The sequence below is a fragment of the Amphiura filiformis genome, chromosome 16 (genome assembly GCF_039555335.1).
Source record: "Amphiura filiformis chromosome 16, Afil_fr2py, whole genome shotgun sequence".
Taxonomy (NCBI): Eukaryota; Metazoa; Echinodermata; class Ophiuroidea; order Amphilepidida; family Amphiuridae; genus Amphiura; species Amphiura filiformis.
Window position 1 is genome coordinate 44,278,323 of NC_092643.1, and position 16,096 is coordinate 44,294,418.

Here is a 16,096-nt window from a genome sequence, read left to right on the forward strand (position 1 = left end):
CAAACAAAAAACAATCCATTTCGTAATCGGATACAGACAGCCGGTATGATTGTACAACAAGGGCGCACACCACCAAATCAATGCGTCATATGTGTAACCCTAATGAGTTCCGGTAAAAACAGAATCATTTTTGAGGTAGTTGGGGGGGGGGGCCTCTCTGTGCAGAACATGCAGTTCTATGAGAGGACATATAATCATAATTTTTAAATTATGATAATATGTCGAACTTTGCTCTGTTGACCTACAAAGACAACAAATTTTTCCGAATCCATTTAGGTGCAAGTTGGGACATGTGTAAACATTATACAAATAATTATGCCAAAAAATCAGGTTTGAAAAAAGTTAACCAATTTCATATTATAAGATCATACATTATGGCTTTAAGCACTAAATCACTTTCTGTGGTCGGGAGGGTATCCATATATGAGTTATTTTTGTTTCAATAAGTAGATAATATGTTTTTACAACTTGTTTTAACAGATTGACTCCCATTTTATGCTTTCTTTCTTGTATTCGGTCCATGATGGTCATGGAGCTTCATGTGTTCCAGTTACCCCAACAAATAGGGGTGAAATGGAACAGTGGGGTGGTAATTGGAACAAGGGGCATTACTTGCAAGGAGCATACATCCATAGCTATATTTACATTGAAAAGACATCAGAATATTTTATTAAACATATATTTTGTGACTAAACAGAAGAATAATAACAAATTTAGTTTTCATGTTTTTTTATAAACATGGTAAAATACCACGTTACCCCAATTTACCATGAATTAGTTATTTGTAGTATTAATTTCATAATATTTAAACCAATTAGCAAAAAAAAATTATTAACATGTTATATATATTTAAAGTCAGTGAACCGTGTTCCATTTACCTCAAGTGGATCTGTTATGAAATCACCCACCACTAATTGCAACACTTAATCACCATTCATTTCAGAAAAGCACTAAGTCCCCGAAAATCCCCGTAGTGGAACAATGCCTAAGGGACTGTGCAATAATTATGAGCCCCCCCCCCTGGGGTAAAATTTTCGAACGGCTCGCCAAAAATCGGTTTTTACCAACTTTGAAATGTCACCCCCTACATTTCCTCTCAAATAATTGAAAGCAGTATAGACTAAGTAGGCCTATTCGTCAAGTCGTCACTGTCCATCATCAGTAGACCTAGATAGCACTGACGCCACTATAAGCAGCTTAGATACTATCATAAGCATGCATCTATCAGCAGTAGATAGCTTTGTCACTCACTACGGCTAATGCTTCTATCAGCAGTCGGCCTATAGCATTGTCATTTCAGCAGTAGATATAGTATTGTTACGAAGTCAGAATTAACTCTATCCCCACTGTGTATAGCATTGTCACAAAGTCGCCAATGCCTATATCAGCAGTAGATAGCATTGTCAGAATTTATCAATGCATGTATCAGCAGTAGATAGCATTGTCACTAAGTCACCAATGCCTCCATCAGCAGTAGATAGCATTGCCACTAAGTCACCAATGCCTCCATCAGCAGTAGATAGCATTGTCACTAAGTCATCAATGCCTCCATCAGCAGTAGATAGCATTGCCATTAAGTCATCAATGCCTCCATCGGCAGCAGATAGCATTGCCACTAAGTCATCAATGCCTCCATCAGCAGTAGATAGCAATGCCACTAAGTCATCAATGCCTCCATCAGCAGTAGATAGCATTGTCAGTAAGTCATCAATGCCTTCATCAGGAGTAGATATAGCTTTGTCACTAAGTCATCAGTGCCTCCATCAGCAGTAGATAGCATTGTCGCTAGGGGCCCTTGACTTTTAACCTCTTGCTGGGGCCAAAACGGGCAAAATGATTTTTTTGTTTTTTTGGGTAGCCCTAGGTGTGCCATATACCAGACCTGATATCTTTTAGTTTTAGGGCTGCTATAAGCCTTGATAAGCCTTGATACTTATGTGGATGGAGGTGAAGAAGCAACACAAGAATCATAAATGTATATGTGCATGGGCATAAATAGAATGGTCTCTTGCACATACGGGCATACAATGGGCTGGTCAATAAGTCCTCGCAACTGCTATATCTCCGCTCAAGCATGACTTTGATGACTGTTACTTATCATAAATACATGCGATGTCGTGATATCAAATGATTTTGATTTTTCGCGATATTCGCGATATAATACAAATTTTATGGCAGATTAATATGTTTAACATTTAACAGTCGTGGAAGTTAACTTTATAAATCTAATGATATGTACTTAAAGTGTATGTAGGTGAGAGGAAAAGCCATCCATCATTTGAAAATTTTGACATTTCGTGTAAAGGCCCTGCATGCTTTTATCGATTGGCTCCAAACACAGGATTTGAACCGGTGTCTTTCACCATAAAAATGGCGCAGTGCAGTGCATTCAATCAAATTTTGTCATCAACCAATTTGATTGTAGTGCATTTGTTATGTGTGTGAGACAAACTGTCGCGGTAGATTGCAATCATGCTTTTGTTGAATGCATTGGAGTAGTCCGCCATATTACCGGTATGATACGTCATACGCACAACCTCTATTGAAGATATACATTTTCCCCAAAAAATACCTAAAAATTTTAAGGGACAAATCATTAGATTTATAAAGTTTATTTCCCGGATAGTTAAATGTCAAAAATATAAAAAATATCCTTTTTTAATAATTTGCCATAAAATTTGTATTATATCGCAAATTTCAAAAGGTTAAAATTACTTGATATCAGAAGGACATTCCTCGTATTCAGGGTGCAATTTGGTGTATCTGATGTGCTCTCAGGTCCCACAATAAATACTGTGCACACGTTGCTAACCAATGCCTTAAGAGAAACAAATTGCAATTCTCTATGCCCAGGCATAAGGAATTCTGTGTGACCCAATAGGGATGCAATCTCAAAGATGGACATAACCTAGTATACCGGCTAATCAATTTAAAATCCACACTCCCTCTGCGAAAGATTATCTAAAGTCTTCCACAGAGGGAGTATGAGTTTTGAATAGAATAGACAACTGAGTAACTTCCATTTGAAATACTCACTCCAGTTGTGGACGATATAGGTAAAGCCACAGGAGGAGTATGGGTTTCAAAATGATTAACCAATTACATTTGAAAAACATACTCCCCCTGTGGAAGATATTTTCAAAATCTTCCACAGGGGTAGTGTGAATTTCAACTGGAATAGCCCAATTATTTTCTGTTAATATTTTATCCGATTTATCAACCACTTTTAAGCAACTTCAGAAAATTTTACGGATTTTTTGGTCCTCAACAGATCTCAACTGAAATCCCTTTAAGAATCAACATCCCAATGCACATTCTTCAAAACACACTACAATAATAACAATATTGATATAATACAGCACTATTATACATGTGTAAAGTAAAAATACTGTAAGTAATGTAAGAAAAATATATAAGTACAAAGTTCTATAAGTGGCAGGAGCTTTCGATTATTGTCAAAGACACAGTAATAAAAAATACTAACATAAAAAAGTAATTTACAGGCTTTAACCGTATTCTATTACCCCCATCAATTTCGTGCCATATGGCACAAAATGGCTTAATATGCATGTAAAATATATTTACATAAATAAGGTCTTATCTCTTGAACAGTTTTGATAATTTATGATTTCTCTATCAACAAAAAAACTTTTTTTCCATTTACACATCATAAAATGGTTTAAAATGTTTGAAACTTGCATATTTTAACCATTTTTTTGCCCTAAAAATAGCCCAAAAATGTCCTTAAACTTTTTTAATTTAGTCCAAATTAACTCGGATTTCTTTTTATTATATGAAGAAACATGGCAGTGTATTTAAAACTGCATGAAAATGCCACATTGATGTAATCATACACTTATAAAATGTAAATCAAAATATTTTTTCAGTCATATCTGGCTTTGAGCTCATTAATTATTCATGAGCTAATTTGCATAAAATTTACATAATCATCGAACTTTTTTTTTCTAAAAACTTACAAATCCAAGCTTGCCAATGGTATATGCCACTTACCCAACCGATAACACTGCAACGCAGTAGTTAATATGATACCTCCACACCACTCAAATATACCACTTTTGTGGGGGTAATAGGGTTAGGACTACATATAACAATACTATTTCAGGCACTGTACAAAGAGGCTACATTCCAACCCCCCTTGTCCAGACCTCATTTATACAGATCTCTCTATTATCCGGACATGTAATCTTCATAGAAAAATATGTTTTAATGCTTTGGGAGCTTCTAAGTTGATTTCATGCACTGAAGCATTTAGAATCTTTCAGTGTTATTACCCCATTTGAGTAACCTTTTGCTGTCTCGATGTTAAAACTTCAGACATTCAATGCATAATTACATTGTACATATAATTCACTTAACCGGATTTGTCATTTATCCAGCCAATGCTTGGTCCCATCATGGCCGGATAAAAGAGGTTGGACTGTATTTACAAATATTGCAATAGCTGTTTAATTAAGATTGTCAGGTACTGGTATTCCAGCTGGTGTGTATGAGGGGTAAAAAATGCAAGGAAATATAAGTACAGAGGTTTATAATAAAATACTGTAAGACTATATATATATAATACTATTTAAGGTATTCCACAAAGAGACTGTTCACAAATATTGCAATAACTATTTAAGACATGGACGTCAGTATTAAAACAGTGAATATTCTCAGTCATTCAGTCGTTGAAATCACAATCTTTTTCTGGAACTTACTTTTAGAACTTGCTACGTTGCGTCTGATACCATCAGACTTCATCAGGCAACTGACTCATACATGACCAGCCTGTAACACAACACACTCGAAGTTTAGTCAATGTTGATCAGTTTATTTATTAGGGATGGGCGAGATCCTGAATGGTGATGTGATGAATAATGTTCATCATCTAAATATCACAACAGCGGGATGAAGTAACAGATGCAACGTACGTAGCATGGTGTAAAAGTAAGTTTCAGTAAAAGATTTAATTCAAAACTTTGTGACATGTCTGGTATTACTGGTGTTACAACAAAATGTACCTACTGAAGAACACACCCTAAACCTCATTATAATCACTTGCATGTTGAATTCCAGGTTCAATTCTTCTAAAATATCTGTCAAATATCTTAACACGTAATCGGTATGCCCCATAGAATATTGCATAGCCCAGTATACCCAATACGCATGCTAACAAAACAAACCCGACAGTTTGCAAAGGCCTATCTTCCCAGTCCAATATAGGGTATATAGCAGTCTTCCCGCTTTGAGTTACCCCACCCGATGCCCAGTATATCACTGAAAATAGTACATATGTCATTCCAAATATACACGGGTAAACACTGTGGATGACACGCATAGGAAAGGCAGATATACACAGATCGACGAAAAGTAGTACAGTACCAACCAAATGAACATTAAATTCTATAGCTAAACTAATTTTAGTTGCATCCTTTGCTGAGAAGAGAATAGACCAGTATACCATGGTTACCATAGTACATACACCTGCACTGATACTGAACAGACACCATGATATCCTGAGATAGATTGGAAGCCGATTGGTGCTGGTGTTGGCAGTGCTTGTCTCCGAGCTGCGTAGTAATGGAGGTTCTGGCTCAGAATCTTCGGATCTTCCTGCATATTTAAATTTTTCAGGATAAAAAAATAAGAGTTACAGATTAATAGTTATTAGGAGAAAGAACAAATACTGAAGTACATATCTCAGGTTCAAAGTCGAGATGAGCCCCAAATAAAGTTATTACGAAAAAGCCATGATTTAATCCTGTGGTGTACTCAAGAGGTTGGTGATAGTTTTAGAGAGATTGTCTTACCAACTGTTAATGTAGCTTCCAAACTGCAATAAAGCTTGAGGTATACTACTCAGAGGGAACACTTGGATATGCATAAATACCAGGACAAAAATTTACAAAATTAGGCCACAATTTTCCAAATTTTTAAATCGATATTTGTGTGCATCTATTCTGATATTTTGGTAGGGTGACCTGGTGAAGTGGATACGACAGGCAAGTATAGCCAACAATCGGGCTTATTAAGGGAAGGGGTATGAACGTTTGGACAGTATTTATTGTGGGACATTAGAGCACATCAGACATATCGAATTGCATTCTGAATACGAAGAATGTCATTCTGATATCAAATAATTTTGATTTTTGAAATTCGCAATGTAATACACATTTTATGGCAAATCATTAAAATTGATATTTTTGATATTTAACAGTACTTGAAGTAAACTTTATAAATCTGATGATTTATACTTAAAGTGTATGTAGGTGGGATGAAAAGCCGACGATCAATTGAAAATTTTGACCTTTCGTATTGAAGATATGGATTTTTTTCCCAAAACACCAACAAAAAATAGGTCTTTTGGGGAAAAAATCCATATCTTCAATATAAAAGGTCAAAATTTTCAATTGATCGTCGGCTTTTCCTCCCAGCTACATACACTTTAAGAATATATCATTAGATTTATAAAATTTATTTTGAGGACTGTTATAGATCAAAAATTTGAAAAATATCAAATTTTAATAATTTGTCATAAAATTTGTATTATATCGTGAATTTCAAAAATGAAAATTATTTGATATCAGAAAGACATGCTTCAGATTCAGAATGCAATTGACACGTCTGAGGTGCTCTTATGTCCCACAAAAAATACTGTCGAAACGCCATAAACGCTCATTCTAGATCCCTTAACCCGGATTACTGTCTTTTATCATGGGTCATCCGCCTTGCCACGCGGAGAGTAGATAAGATTTCTTTCCTGGGACCTCGCGCACCAAAGGCAAAGACCTTAACCAGTGTGCCATGCTGTTCCCTTTGAAAAAGCTTTGAAAGTTCCCCTGGACTACAGCCGAAAAAGCCTCTTAGAACCCTTAATCTAAGAGTGTGGGGATTACCTCAAGTGTGGTAGATGTCAATACTTTTTCGCAGATGTGCGGCAAGTGTGCTGACAGACTTGCGCATGTATGCTTGACTGCTATCAGCGAACTACACACCTACGTCACCATCTAACTTGAGGTGAACCAAAGCATATGAAGTACCAATTAAGTACTTCAAATGAGCATTCTGAGATATATATATTTAATGATCTGCATGCTAGCCAATTACTAGTATAGGCTTCAACATAAGAAGTCCAGAATTTGATATATTTTCTCAATATATCAAGAGCTATCTCAAGAACCTCTGAACCAATACTAGGCTTGTTTGTACTCATTTTAATGCATTTTTCATGCTGTTCCCAAATATGGTCATAAAAATGTAAAATTCCGAAATCCCTCAATTTTTAAAGAAAATCTGAAACTTGTCGTCTGCAGACTGCAAACGACACCCAAATGAAGAGTGTTAATAGCACTTACTCTGTACTTGCTGGTATTCCCTATATGTGTATAATAACGCACCCAAAGCTGCTGCTAAGAAGTAGCAATTAAGTATTATAAATGACCATTCTGAGAGATATATAAAAGTGCGACTACCCCGGTCTGGAATTCTAATCACACATAATATAGTCAACCATGCCAAAAAGTAACAGCTAACAAGGACTCGGTAGGCTAAGAAGTAACCACGGGAATCAAACCACTGCAATAATGAAAGAGAAAACAAAAAAACAAATAAAAACAATGACACTCCATGGTATTTTAACTTTCATTTGTTCTTGTGGCATAACTAGACTTTTGCAATCGCAGGAAAAGGTGGGTGAAATCTGTCATCAGGGAGCCAAAGGGGGGGGGGGGTCCAAATACACATTCTCCATTCATGCATGTACAAGCAGTCAACTCAGTTGGAGGAAGGATTCCATTTGAACCGTTCAAATCAGAGGGGCCTGAACTGAAATAAATTACAATTTTGATTATAAAGTTATATTTTTCAGTGTTCCTACCCTTAATATCTACCTCTACCTTACAGTTGTATAAAATTACTTCCAATGAATTAATTTAAATCTCTCATTTTATCTCTGAACCACTGTCTTAGCTAGCCATCTGTCTGTCTGTCATTTTAGATGGGGAATTTGCTCCTGGGATGGGCAAAATTAATGCCTTTGACAGATGCTACACTATAATTGTAGGTGTCGAGATAGGCTATTGACCTTTTTATTAGACCAGCTTTGCAAAACAAGGCCATAACCCCCAGTTTGTTTACCCAGGTTGGTCTGTGAGGAACACATGCTAATGCTGGCCCAGATATAGATTTGATAAACAAAGCAAGAAATGGAAGAAAATAGCAAGGAAAAGGAGAAAGAAGAGAATGCCACTCCCAAACACAATTGTACAATTTTACTAGGGCTTGCTTCGTGAGAAAGGAAATTGGAATTCCAATCTCAAGCCCCGATGCTGTAGAAGTCTGGTAAATGTTTTAAAGGTCTAATTTGGACAGGCAATTTTATTCAAATGATGGGCAAACCCTACTCTGAACTAGCATTACTTGATCAATTCTAAGTACCTTTGTTTGCTGTCACAGTTGATCCCCTGTGTTTTAACTTGTAACTTGTAAGTTAACATATAGCTACATATCTGCAATGCACCACAAACATTTGACAATTTTGACACATGGCAGCTATTGCAGATAGAGCCCACTTACAATTTAAACCATTCATTTCAAATCTGACATCACTCACCTGTGATTTTGTGAATAGCTTCGGATCCTTGTGATCAAGCAACAAATCAGACCACTGGATTCTGCTTCGAGGTCTACAACAGCAGGCACCCATTATCTATTAAAGATGAACTACCAATTTGACATATCACTGGACAGAGAGGTACAGCAGATCAAGTTCTCACTCACTGGTATGTGTTGCTGTTTCTCCTATAGGCAGTATTTCAAGTAAGTATGGTATCACCAAGCTAACATGCTAAATACCAGCCTATAATAAACAAAAACAGGTAAATCTGTAATCAATTTTATTGCCAATTTATATCGACAAGAAATGCCTGAAAAATGCTTTACCCCCTTAGATATATTTTAACTTTCCCAAAGATGACAAATCTTTCTATTATTTACAGAAATTTCCCTCCAAAATTTACCTGAAATGTGGGTCCTTAGTTCCATAATTGGTGATTATGAAAAATAATTGGTGATTATTTGTATTTTAATTTTCAAAAAAAAAGAAATGTGCCTATGTAGGCCTACATCATGGTACATGTGCATTTTGGTACTGAACAGAAGACGCTAACTCCAGGGCATTAACTCATGCAAGATCTTTGTAGTTCACATCTTATGAGCTACATGTAGCACTGAATGAGAGTTTAAATTTAACTTAAAATCACTTACATGTAGCTGGTAGCTGGTAACAAAAATGTTGATAGTGCTAAAGTATTCTATTACTAAAATAATAGAAGTCTTTATGTAGTAAGATTTAAGATAATGATCATCCCTTCAGAGTTTGCGGTTATTGACTCATTGTACTCTCTAGTAAGATGTTTTATTGAACAAAAAAATAATGCAGTAAGATCTGGTCATGCTTATTGTTTTCTTTGATGAAAATGGTTATTGATCATTCTTGAAGTTCTTTATTATGACTGTATGCTCTTATAAACTACTCAAATACCCTAATCTAAACAGTGATTCCCTGTTTAAACTTTGATTTTTAGATTTGAATGAAAATTCCTGTTAATTCCCATTAATTCCTGTTAATCCCTAAAATTTCTGGTGGAAACTTTCCACTCCGAAAATTTCCGGGAATTTTACAACCCTAAGTACTAAATAGTCTTCACCGCAGCCACTTTGGTTCCGCTCCATCTGCCATTTTGACTGCATGCTTATATGGAATGAGTGGAACTGGCTGCGGAAAGACTACTTCGACCCATCCGTTGGAAAATTATAATTTTGCTAGAGCTGTATACTTCATAGGGCTGTACTTCTTTTCAAAATATCTCATTTGCAAGGATTTTTTTTCAACAAATTGAATCAGTCGATGATGACGTTGAAAATGTAAGAAAGGAAACATAGGACCTGAAATTTGTAAGTGAATTTGTGATGATTTAGGACTCCTTATTGTCCAACTTTGAGGAGAGTATTCTGTAACACAAAATGTCAGTATGATATAAACAGTCCATGCCTGTGCTGACGAAACAAAGTTGGATGTGGACAACTGGATGTACCCTGATTGCACAGTGCCAATGCGTAATAAGCTACAGCAGCGATGTATTGGGAAAAACAAAACAATCCAGTGTTCTCCTGCGAACTGAGCAGAAAGTTTATTAACTAGGAACTGTTTTTGGTATGCCTCGATTCCATAAATTGTCTTGATTAATATTTCATGATTGATTAACAAATTTTCACATAGTTTCCATGTTATTCGGATGATTTTCTATGGTGCATAGAGTTTGAATTTCTCTAAATGATGTCATCTTTTCAGCTCACATATCACTTCCACATTACGTGTTGGGAAAGGTTTTTTTTTGTTTTTTTTTTTTACAATAATGAAAGATCGAGAATGTGCCAAAAATATTTGGGTACATGGGACAGCTAATTAGTGAGTAAGCATGGTAAGCTTAGAATGTGCATGTACTTAAGGATTTTACCACTCTAGATTTTATATATAAGTCATAGAATTGATTAAAAAGCAGTACTGCCGGGAGTACTGCATGACTGTGGGCACCAAACCACCGAATATTCACGTGTACGCTTAAGCTTACCATGCTTTTTATATATGCCCAGCGAGGTCACGTCACACTCGGTGTGACGTGTCCTGAACTCCAAATACACTTTCATAAGCGACAGACAAATTGCAAGAAAGCGTGCCAAATTAAGCTTCCTGTAATATCTATTGCACATAACATACGAAATCACAAACTTACCAACTTCAATATGCACTTTAGACTTCTCCGTAGTCCACTTGCCCATTTTGCATACTCTGGCTATTACATTTAAGCATAAAACTCTGATTTATATTGATTTGTGTGCAACTGATAGATTTTCACATCTGTATCTGATCTTTTCAGTCACCGCACTCCCTCTGTTTGTTAGCTTCCCAAGTGGACTACTGACTTTGCCTTGCGGTTAAGATTTTATTTTTAACACGGGACTCTATGGAGAGTTAGGCCAATTTCTGGCCTAACTAAAATTGGCCATGATGTAATGCATCTTTAAATGGATCTGCCTTGTGATTGGTCGCCCATATCTTGCTATGGTTTAATCTTCTGGGCCCGCGCCATTACCATTAACTACACCGTACACAACTATCTGTGGTATTTGCGGCGCTTTTGTGTTGACGCAAAAGTTAATCTCTCATCAAACATCTAGTGCATCTTGTACTATACCATGCTTAGTACTTGTGGTTAATGGACTGATAAACAAGTATGCTTGACAGTGTGTTTTTAGAGAGCAAAGTCCCGGGGTAAAGTACTGCTTAAAATTCAAAGTCCATAGTCGGATTTTCGGGGTTCGCTATCAATAAACTGGTAGATTCCAAAATCAGAATTGTTCAGTATTAAAGTGAGCCATTACAATTATGCAAGATAATGTTGCATTCAATTTCTTTTATTGTCACTAATCATCTGATATTTTTAACTCTTTATGACCATTTTACTATTGAATACTTTAATTTTAATAAACATCAGTATAATTTTGAGTTCAACGAAATGGGTTCATCATGACTAATAATAACATATTTTAAATAAAATTCGACTATGGCATAGTCTATATGCACTTCAAATACAGCAGACCAGCTGTTAATTATTACCGATCCTGTAGAATAACTTACATAATCTTCAATTTCATGGAATCCCGTTGCTCAGAATTGCAAATGTCATTTTTATCTGTCAAATGCGCTGTGGATGTGCTCAGAGATTTTATGATATGCTCCATAAATCACAGGTGTGAAACTGACTTTATACCACTCGCTTCGCTTTCGCAGAAAAGCGAAGCCTCCGGCTACCTCGAGGCACTGGGCATGACGTCATCATGGACGTGTACAAAATTTCTGACGGGCGCCTTATTTATTTATAACCCGTTTTGTGATTGGTTGCAAAAACCATTCTTCGCAATCGTAAGCCAATCAATGAACGCGCGCCCTTTACGGTATGAATTAATGTGACCAAACCAGTAAAGTACGTCTAACCTGATTGGTTTACAAAACTATATAATTGCTAAGCCAGTCAGCGTGCTCGATGCTTAACAACCTGGTTGTAGAGGTTTTCTTTTTTTTTAAGAGGCGAATTCACATGGTGATCCAGCGATCAAGTATAAATTCAGCATGACTTCTGCTATCGCAGGTGCAATAACAATACATGGACACAATCAGTGACATTTACACAATGACATAATGAATTATTTATGACATGCATGGGCTGGATTTTACGTTCGAGGTAAGGTTTTCGGCCTGTCCCAGACAGGGTCTAATTCTGCATAAAACCGGGCAACGTTATTTCTATAGATCTGCTGCGCATTCAAATTGCATTGTATTGCATCGTAATTTCATTTGTGTCTATGCTAATTATGTTTACACAACATGAACTCACGTGTTTTCAAGCAAATTCGCCGATAATAGGTGATCAAAAGCGATCGGAATGTTACAAAATTACAGATCGCATTCAGCTTACTTCATATGAGATGATCTTTGGAAAAATACGGCATAATTTGTCTTGGTGTTTGCGGAATGCCATGCAGTAAAATATTAATACGCTATGCGGCAATTCATGATTGACAACTAACAATCGGCGTGTCCTTCAGATCCTCCACTGTCAATTTCTTATCCACTCACTAATCCTCACAAAAGCTTTGTGTTGATTACGTAATGTGTGGAGGCAAATTGCAATAAGTACAATGAAATAATGAGTAGGGCGGGCTCGAGGCGGGTTTCTTCTTCATCTTACGTAACAGTATTGTTCTCCAAAAAACCCGGAAGCTTGTCGTTTGGAGCTCTAGCTGAAATACAGCAAGATAATGTAAGATAGTAAATGTAAACCTGTATTTTAGCTAGAGTATCTCGAAGCTAGCCTGTCCCCTGCGTGAATATCGTTAGTTTTCAGCATCAAAGATACTTGCAATGACCAGTTTTTTGCGGACACTTTGATAACAGGTAACTTTTATACGTCATAGGGTAGAAACGATAGTTGTACAATTGTACGAAAATATACATTTTGTTATAGGCCCAAAATGTTTACAAAAATATATTGGTCCACACGTTGTGCATGTATTCAGTTGTTCGACGTATACTTTTTATACTCACTCACTAGCTGTCCTAAGTTCAGTTCGTAAACATGTAAGTAACCCATTTAGAGGTTAATAACTGCGCATCGGTTATTTGGAGGGCATTGTGAAAAATCTAAACATTTTGCCTTTGGAACCGAGGAATATCCCGAGGGCGCAGCCCGAGGATATTCTCGGTTTCTAATACTGTTGATTCATAACCGTCATTCATAACCGTCACTTTGATCTTTTAAATTTACAAAATAACACAAAATTTTCCTCAAAAGTTTGTAAAATAAACAATTTTACATCTTCCCTTTCCCCAAATCGCTCAGGCTAAAACAAAAGCGACCAATAACAAAAGTGCGTATCAGAATCTGTGCAAATATGGTAGAGCTTAATCCAAATCTGGCAGCCAGCGCAGCAGCAGTTCGTTGGACGCACAATCTGGCGACGCAGAAGTCAATTGTGTGCGACATTGGAACAACTACGCATTTTGCGGTCAATTGTGAGATATTAATGACCTCGATTTGCGTTCGCGTTTTCACAAATAATAAAATATGATTGGATCGCACGCATCGCGTTTATTAATGAGGTTATGAATAAACAACTATGATCATCTTGATCTTACCAGAACTGACAACACAACTTCGTAGCAATCTGGCGATTTTGGTCTGTAACACACAAATTACGTGGAACACCACGTCCACAACACGGTATACATAACTAGCCACTTCCACCGGGTCCACTTCCGGGGTTGGTTTATATCATTAATTTAGCTATTTATGCATGACTGATAAGCTTACACATGAACTCTCACTTCCCTTAAATACTTTCTAGATACATGATAATATATAAGACACAATAGTGTTAAATCCTGGCGTACTGTAATACCTACAAAAGCCCATATCTTGTCATAGACCGGGTCATAGACGCTAGTTTTATTGACTGTAGATGGAAACGCAAACAAAAACAATCAATTTCGTAATCGGATACCGACAGCCGGTATGACTGTACAGGAAGCGCGTGTGATTTCAGTGTCCTTGGCCAGGCACAGGCCAGGCAGCAAAAATTGAAAGGAAAAAAAAGTTAGAGAGATGTAATCCGGGCACACCGACACCGCCTGGCTAATAATTATTTGGTGCAGAAGGGACACTAAAATGAATACACGGGATCGATACACGTGAATTGCTATGCACGATTTTGATATCAGACGAAAATCTTCTGATACCGGGTTAGAAAATGATGAATATCTCCCGTCATGATTTTTTTCTCAAGAAACCAGATTTGGTCTCATAAACTTGGAAATACGTGTTGAACAGATATGATAGTCGCTAGAATGCGCTTTGAAAATTGGCCGTGCGCTTTGAACTCAAAATTTGACCATTTTATATTGCGTTGGTCCTGTTATGGACTACAGCGTGCAGCGTGTAGTACAGCTGCACTCACTGTAGGCAGTATAAAAGTCGATGACCATTGACCTCAATGGGGTATACAAGCTTAATCACGCACAACCAAGATCGATTACCCGGCTATTGTGAGTAGCCTTAGTTATGTCCCTCGACTAATTATTAGTTTAAAAGAGCTTTAAAGGTTTGAACCAAATGGCTAATCGTGGCTGTGGATTTAACCTACCATGGCGATTCCTGCCATGAAGATATAGGGTCGATGACACTGTGCCGGGGTTTAGGGCACCAATTCCAGCAATTCTTTTTTAAAAGCTAAAATGTCAAACCTAATATAGGCAAACATACTGCTGTTTATTTGTCGTTTTAATCAAAATAAAGGTAAAAATGCTAAAAATCCCAAAATTTGAATCATCAAGGTTAGATTGAAAAGATCACAATCGTTGTAGTTGCGTCAAAGTATGAAATCACACACCACTGCAAACCCATTTAAAGGGGCATTTCGTGATCCACAGCCTCATCCCCCCCCACTTTTCCCAAAAAAGTTGAGATTTTTACACCACTGGATACCTCTGGCTACATAATGTTTATGTACCAAATATTTCTTGCAGATTAATTCGTTTAGCAAAAATATCGCCAAATTTGGATTTCGTTCTGGTGCACCAGAACGAAATTACAACACATTGTCTATGGAGCAGTGTAATACACATAATCATGCATAACTCACAAACGCAAAATCGGAATCAACTGAAATTTTGGAAATAAGGTTTTTTCGTGGATATCTACTGAAAAATGTCATAAAAAGAGGATGCTAGGATCACGAAATCCTCCTTTAATTACCATTCATTTCAGAAAAGCATAACACACTAAGTCCCCGAAAATCCCCGTGGTGGAACAATGCCTAATTTGCATAAATGTATCCAAAGTGGCCGCTAATGCAGCATAGGCCTACCAATGTATTCCTCTTGAGGCTCTTGTCATAGGAATTCAGAAAAAGTATAGTTTGAACTATCTCCGATGTAGGCCTACAGTTCTTGAGTTTTAAAAAAATGGTCTCAGATTACTCCACTAGTAAGAACATTTAAAAAAAGGAATAGTTTGCCATAGACCTATTTCAAATGGTTTGATATCTTGGTAACAGCAAACAAAGATCAAAATCCATTGAGCCCTGTTGGTCTTGACCTATTTTGGGACGTACTATGTAGGCTAATTAAACATCCAAAACAATGCATCTTTTCTCAATATGACCAGTCGTTTTTGTCAAAGGAACAATTTGAGACTAATTGGACCCCAAAATTTGACCTTTATGCCTACAACTCGAGAACTGTATTTCGGAGACACATCAAACTATATTTTATTCTGAATCCTTGTGATGAGCGCAATATGCCTACATTAATTTTTTTGACCAACTTTGAAATTTTACCCCCTGCATTTCCTCTCAAATAATTGAAAGCAGTATAGGCTAAGCATGCCTATTGTCACCAAGTCGTCACTGCTCCCATCATCAGTAGACCTAGATAGCGCTGTGTCGCCACTTTAAGCAGCTTATATAGTATCATAAGTCA

The 16,096-nt window shown here is 36.8% G+C and overlaps 1 protein-coding gene across 1 annotated transcript; it reads right to left on the reverse strand.

Moving 5' to 3' along the window:
• Nucleotides 1-3,070: 3,070 nt before the first annotated feature.
• Nucleotides 3,071-14,119, reverse strand: LOC140136049 (protein rolling stone-like). Its single transcript, XM_072157752.1, has 4 exons — nucleotides 14,024-14,119; nucleotides 8,612-8,857; nucleotides 7,356-7,575; nucleotides 3,071-5,613 (listed from the first exon to the last, which is right to left on the reverse strand). Exons 2-4 carry the CDS (start codon nucleotides 8,702-8,704, stop codon nucleotides 5,039-5,041), a joined length of 888 nt encoding a protein of 295 aa, XP_072013853.1. The 5' UTR covers nucleotides 8,705-8,857; nucleotides 14,024-14,119; the 3' UTR covers nucleotides 3,071-5,038.
• Between the last annotated feature and the right edge of the window lie 1,977 nt (nucleotides 14,120-16,096).

What these genes read in the sequence shown, in the direction of transcription:
- LOC140136049 (XM_072157752.1), bottom strand. Translation starts at nt 8,704, where the DNA reads ATGGGTGCCTGCTGTTGTAGACCTCGAAGCAGAATCCAGTGGTCTGAT. An exon ending in AGCTATTCACAAAATCACAG is followed by an intron (nt 7,576 to 8,611) that starts GTGAGTGATGTC and finishes TCATTATTGCAG; the next exon opens with TGGTTTGATTCCCGTGGTTA. An exon ending in GGAATACCAGCAAGTACAGA is followed by an intron (nt 5,614 to 7,355) that starts GTAAGTGCTATT and finishes TTAAATATGCAG; the next exon opens with GAAGATCCGAAGATTCTGAG.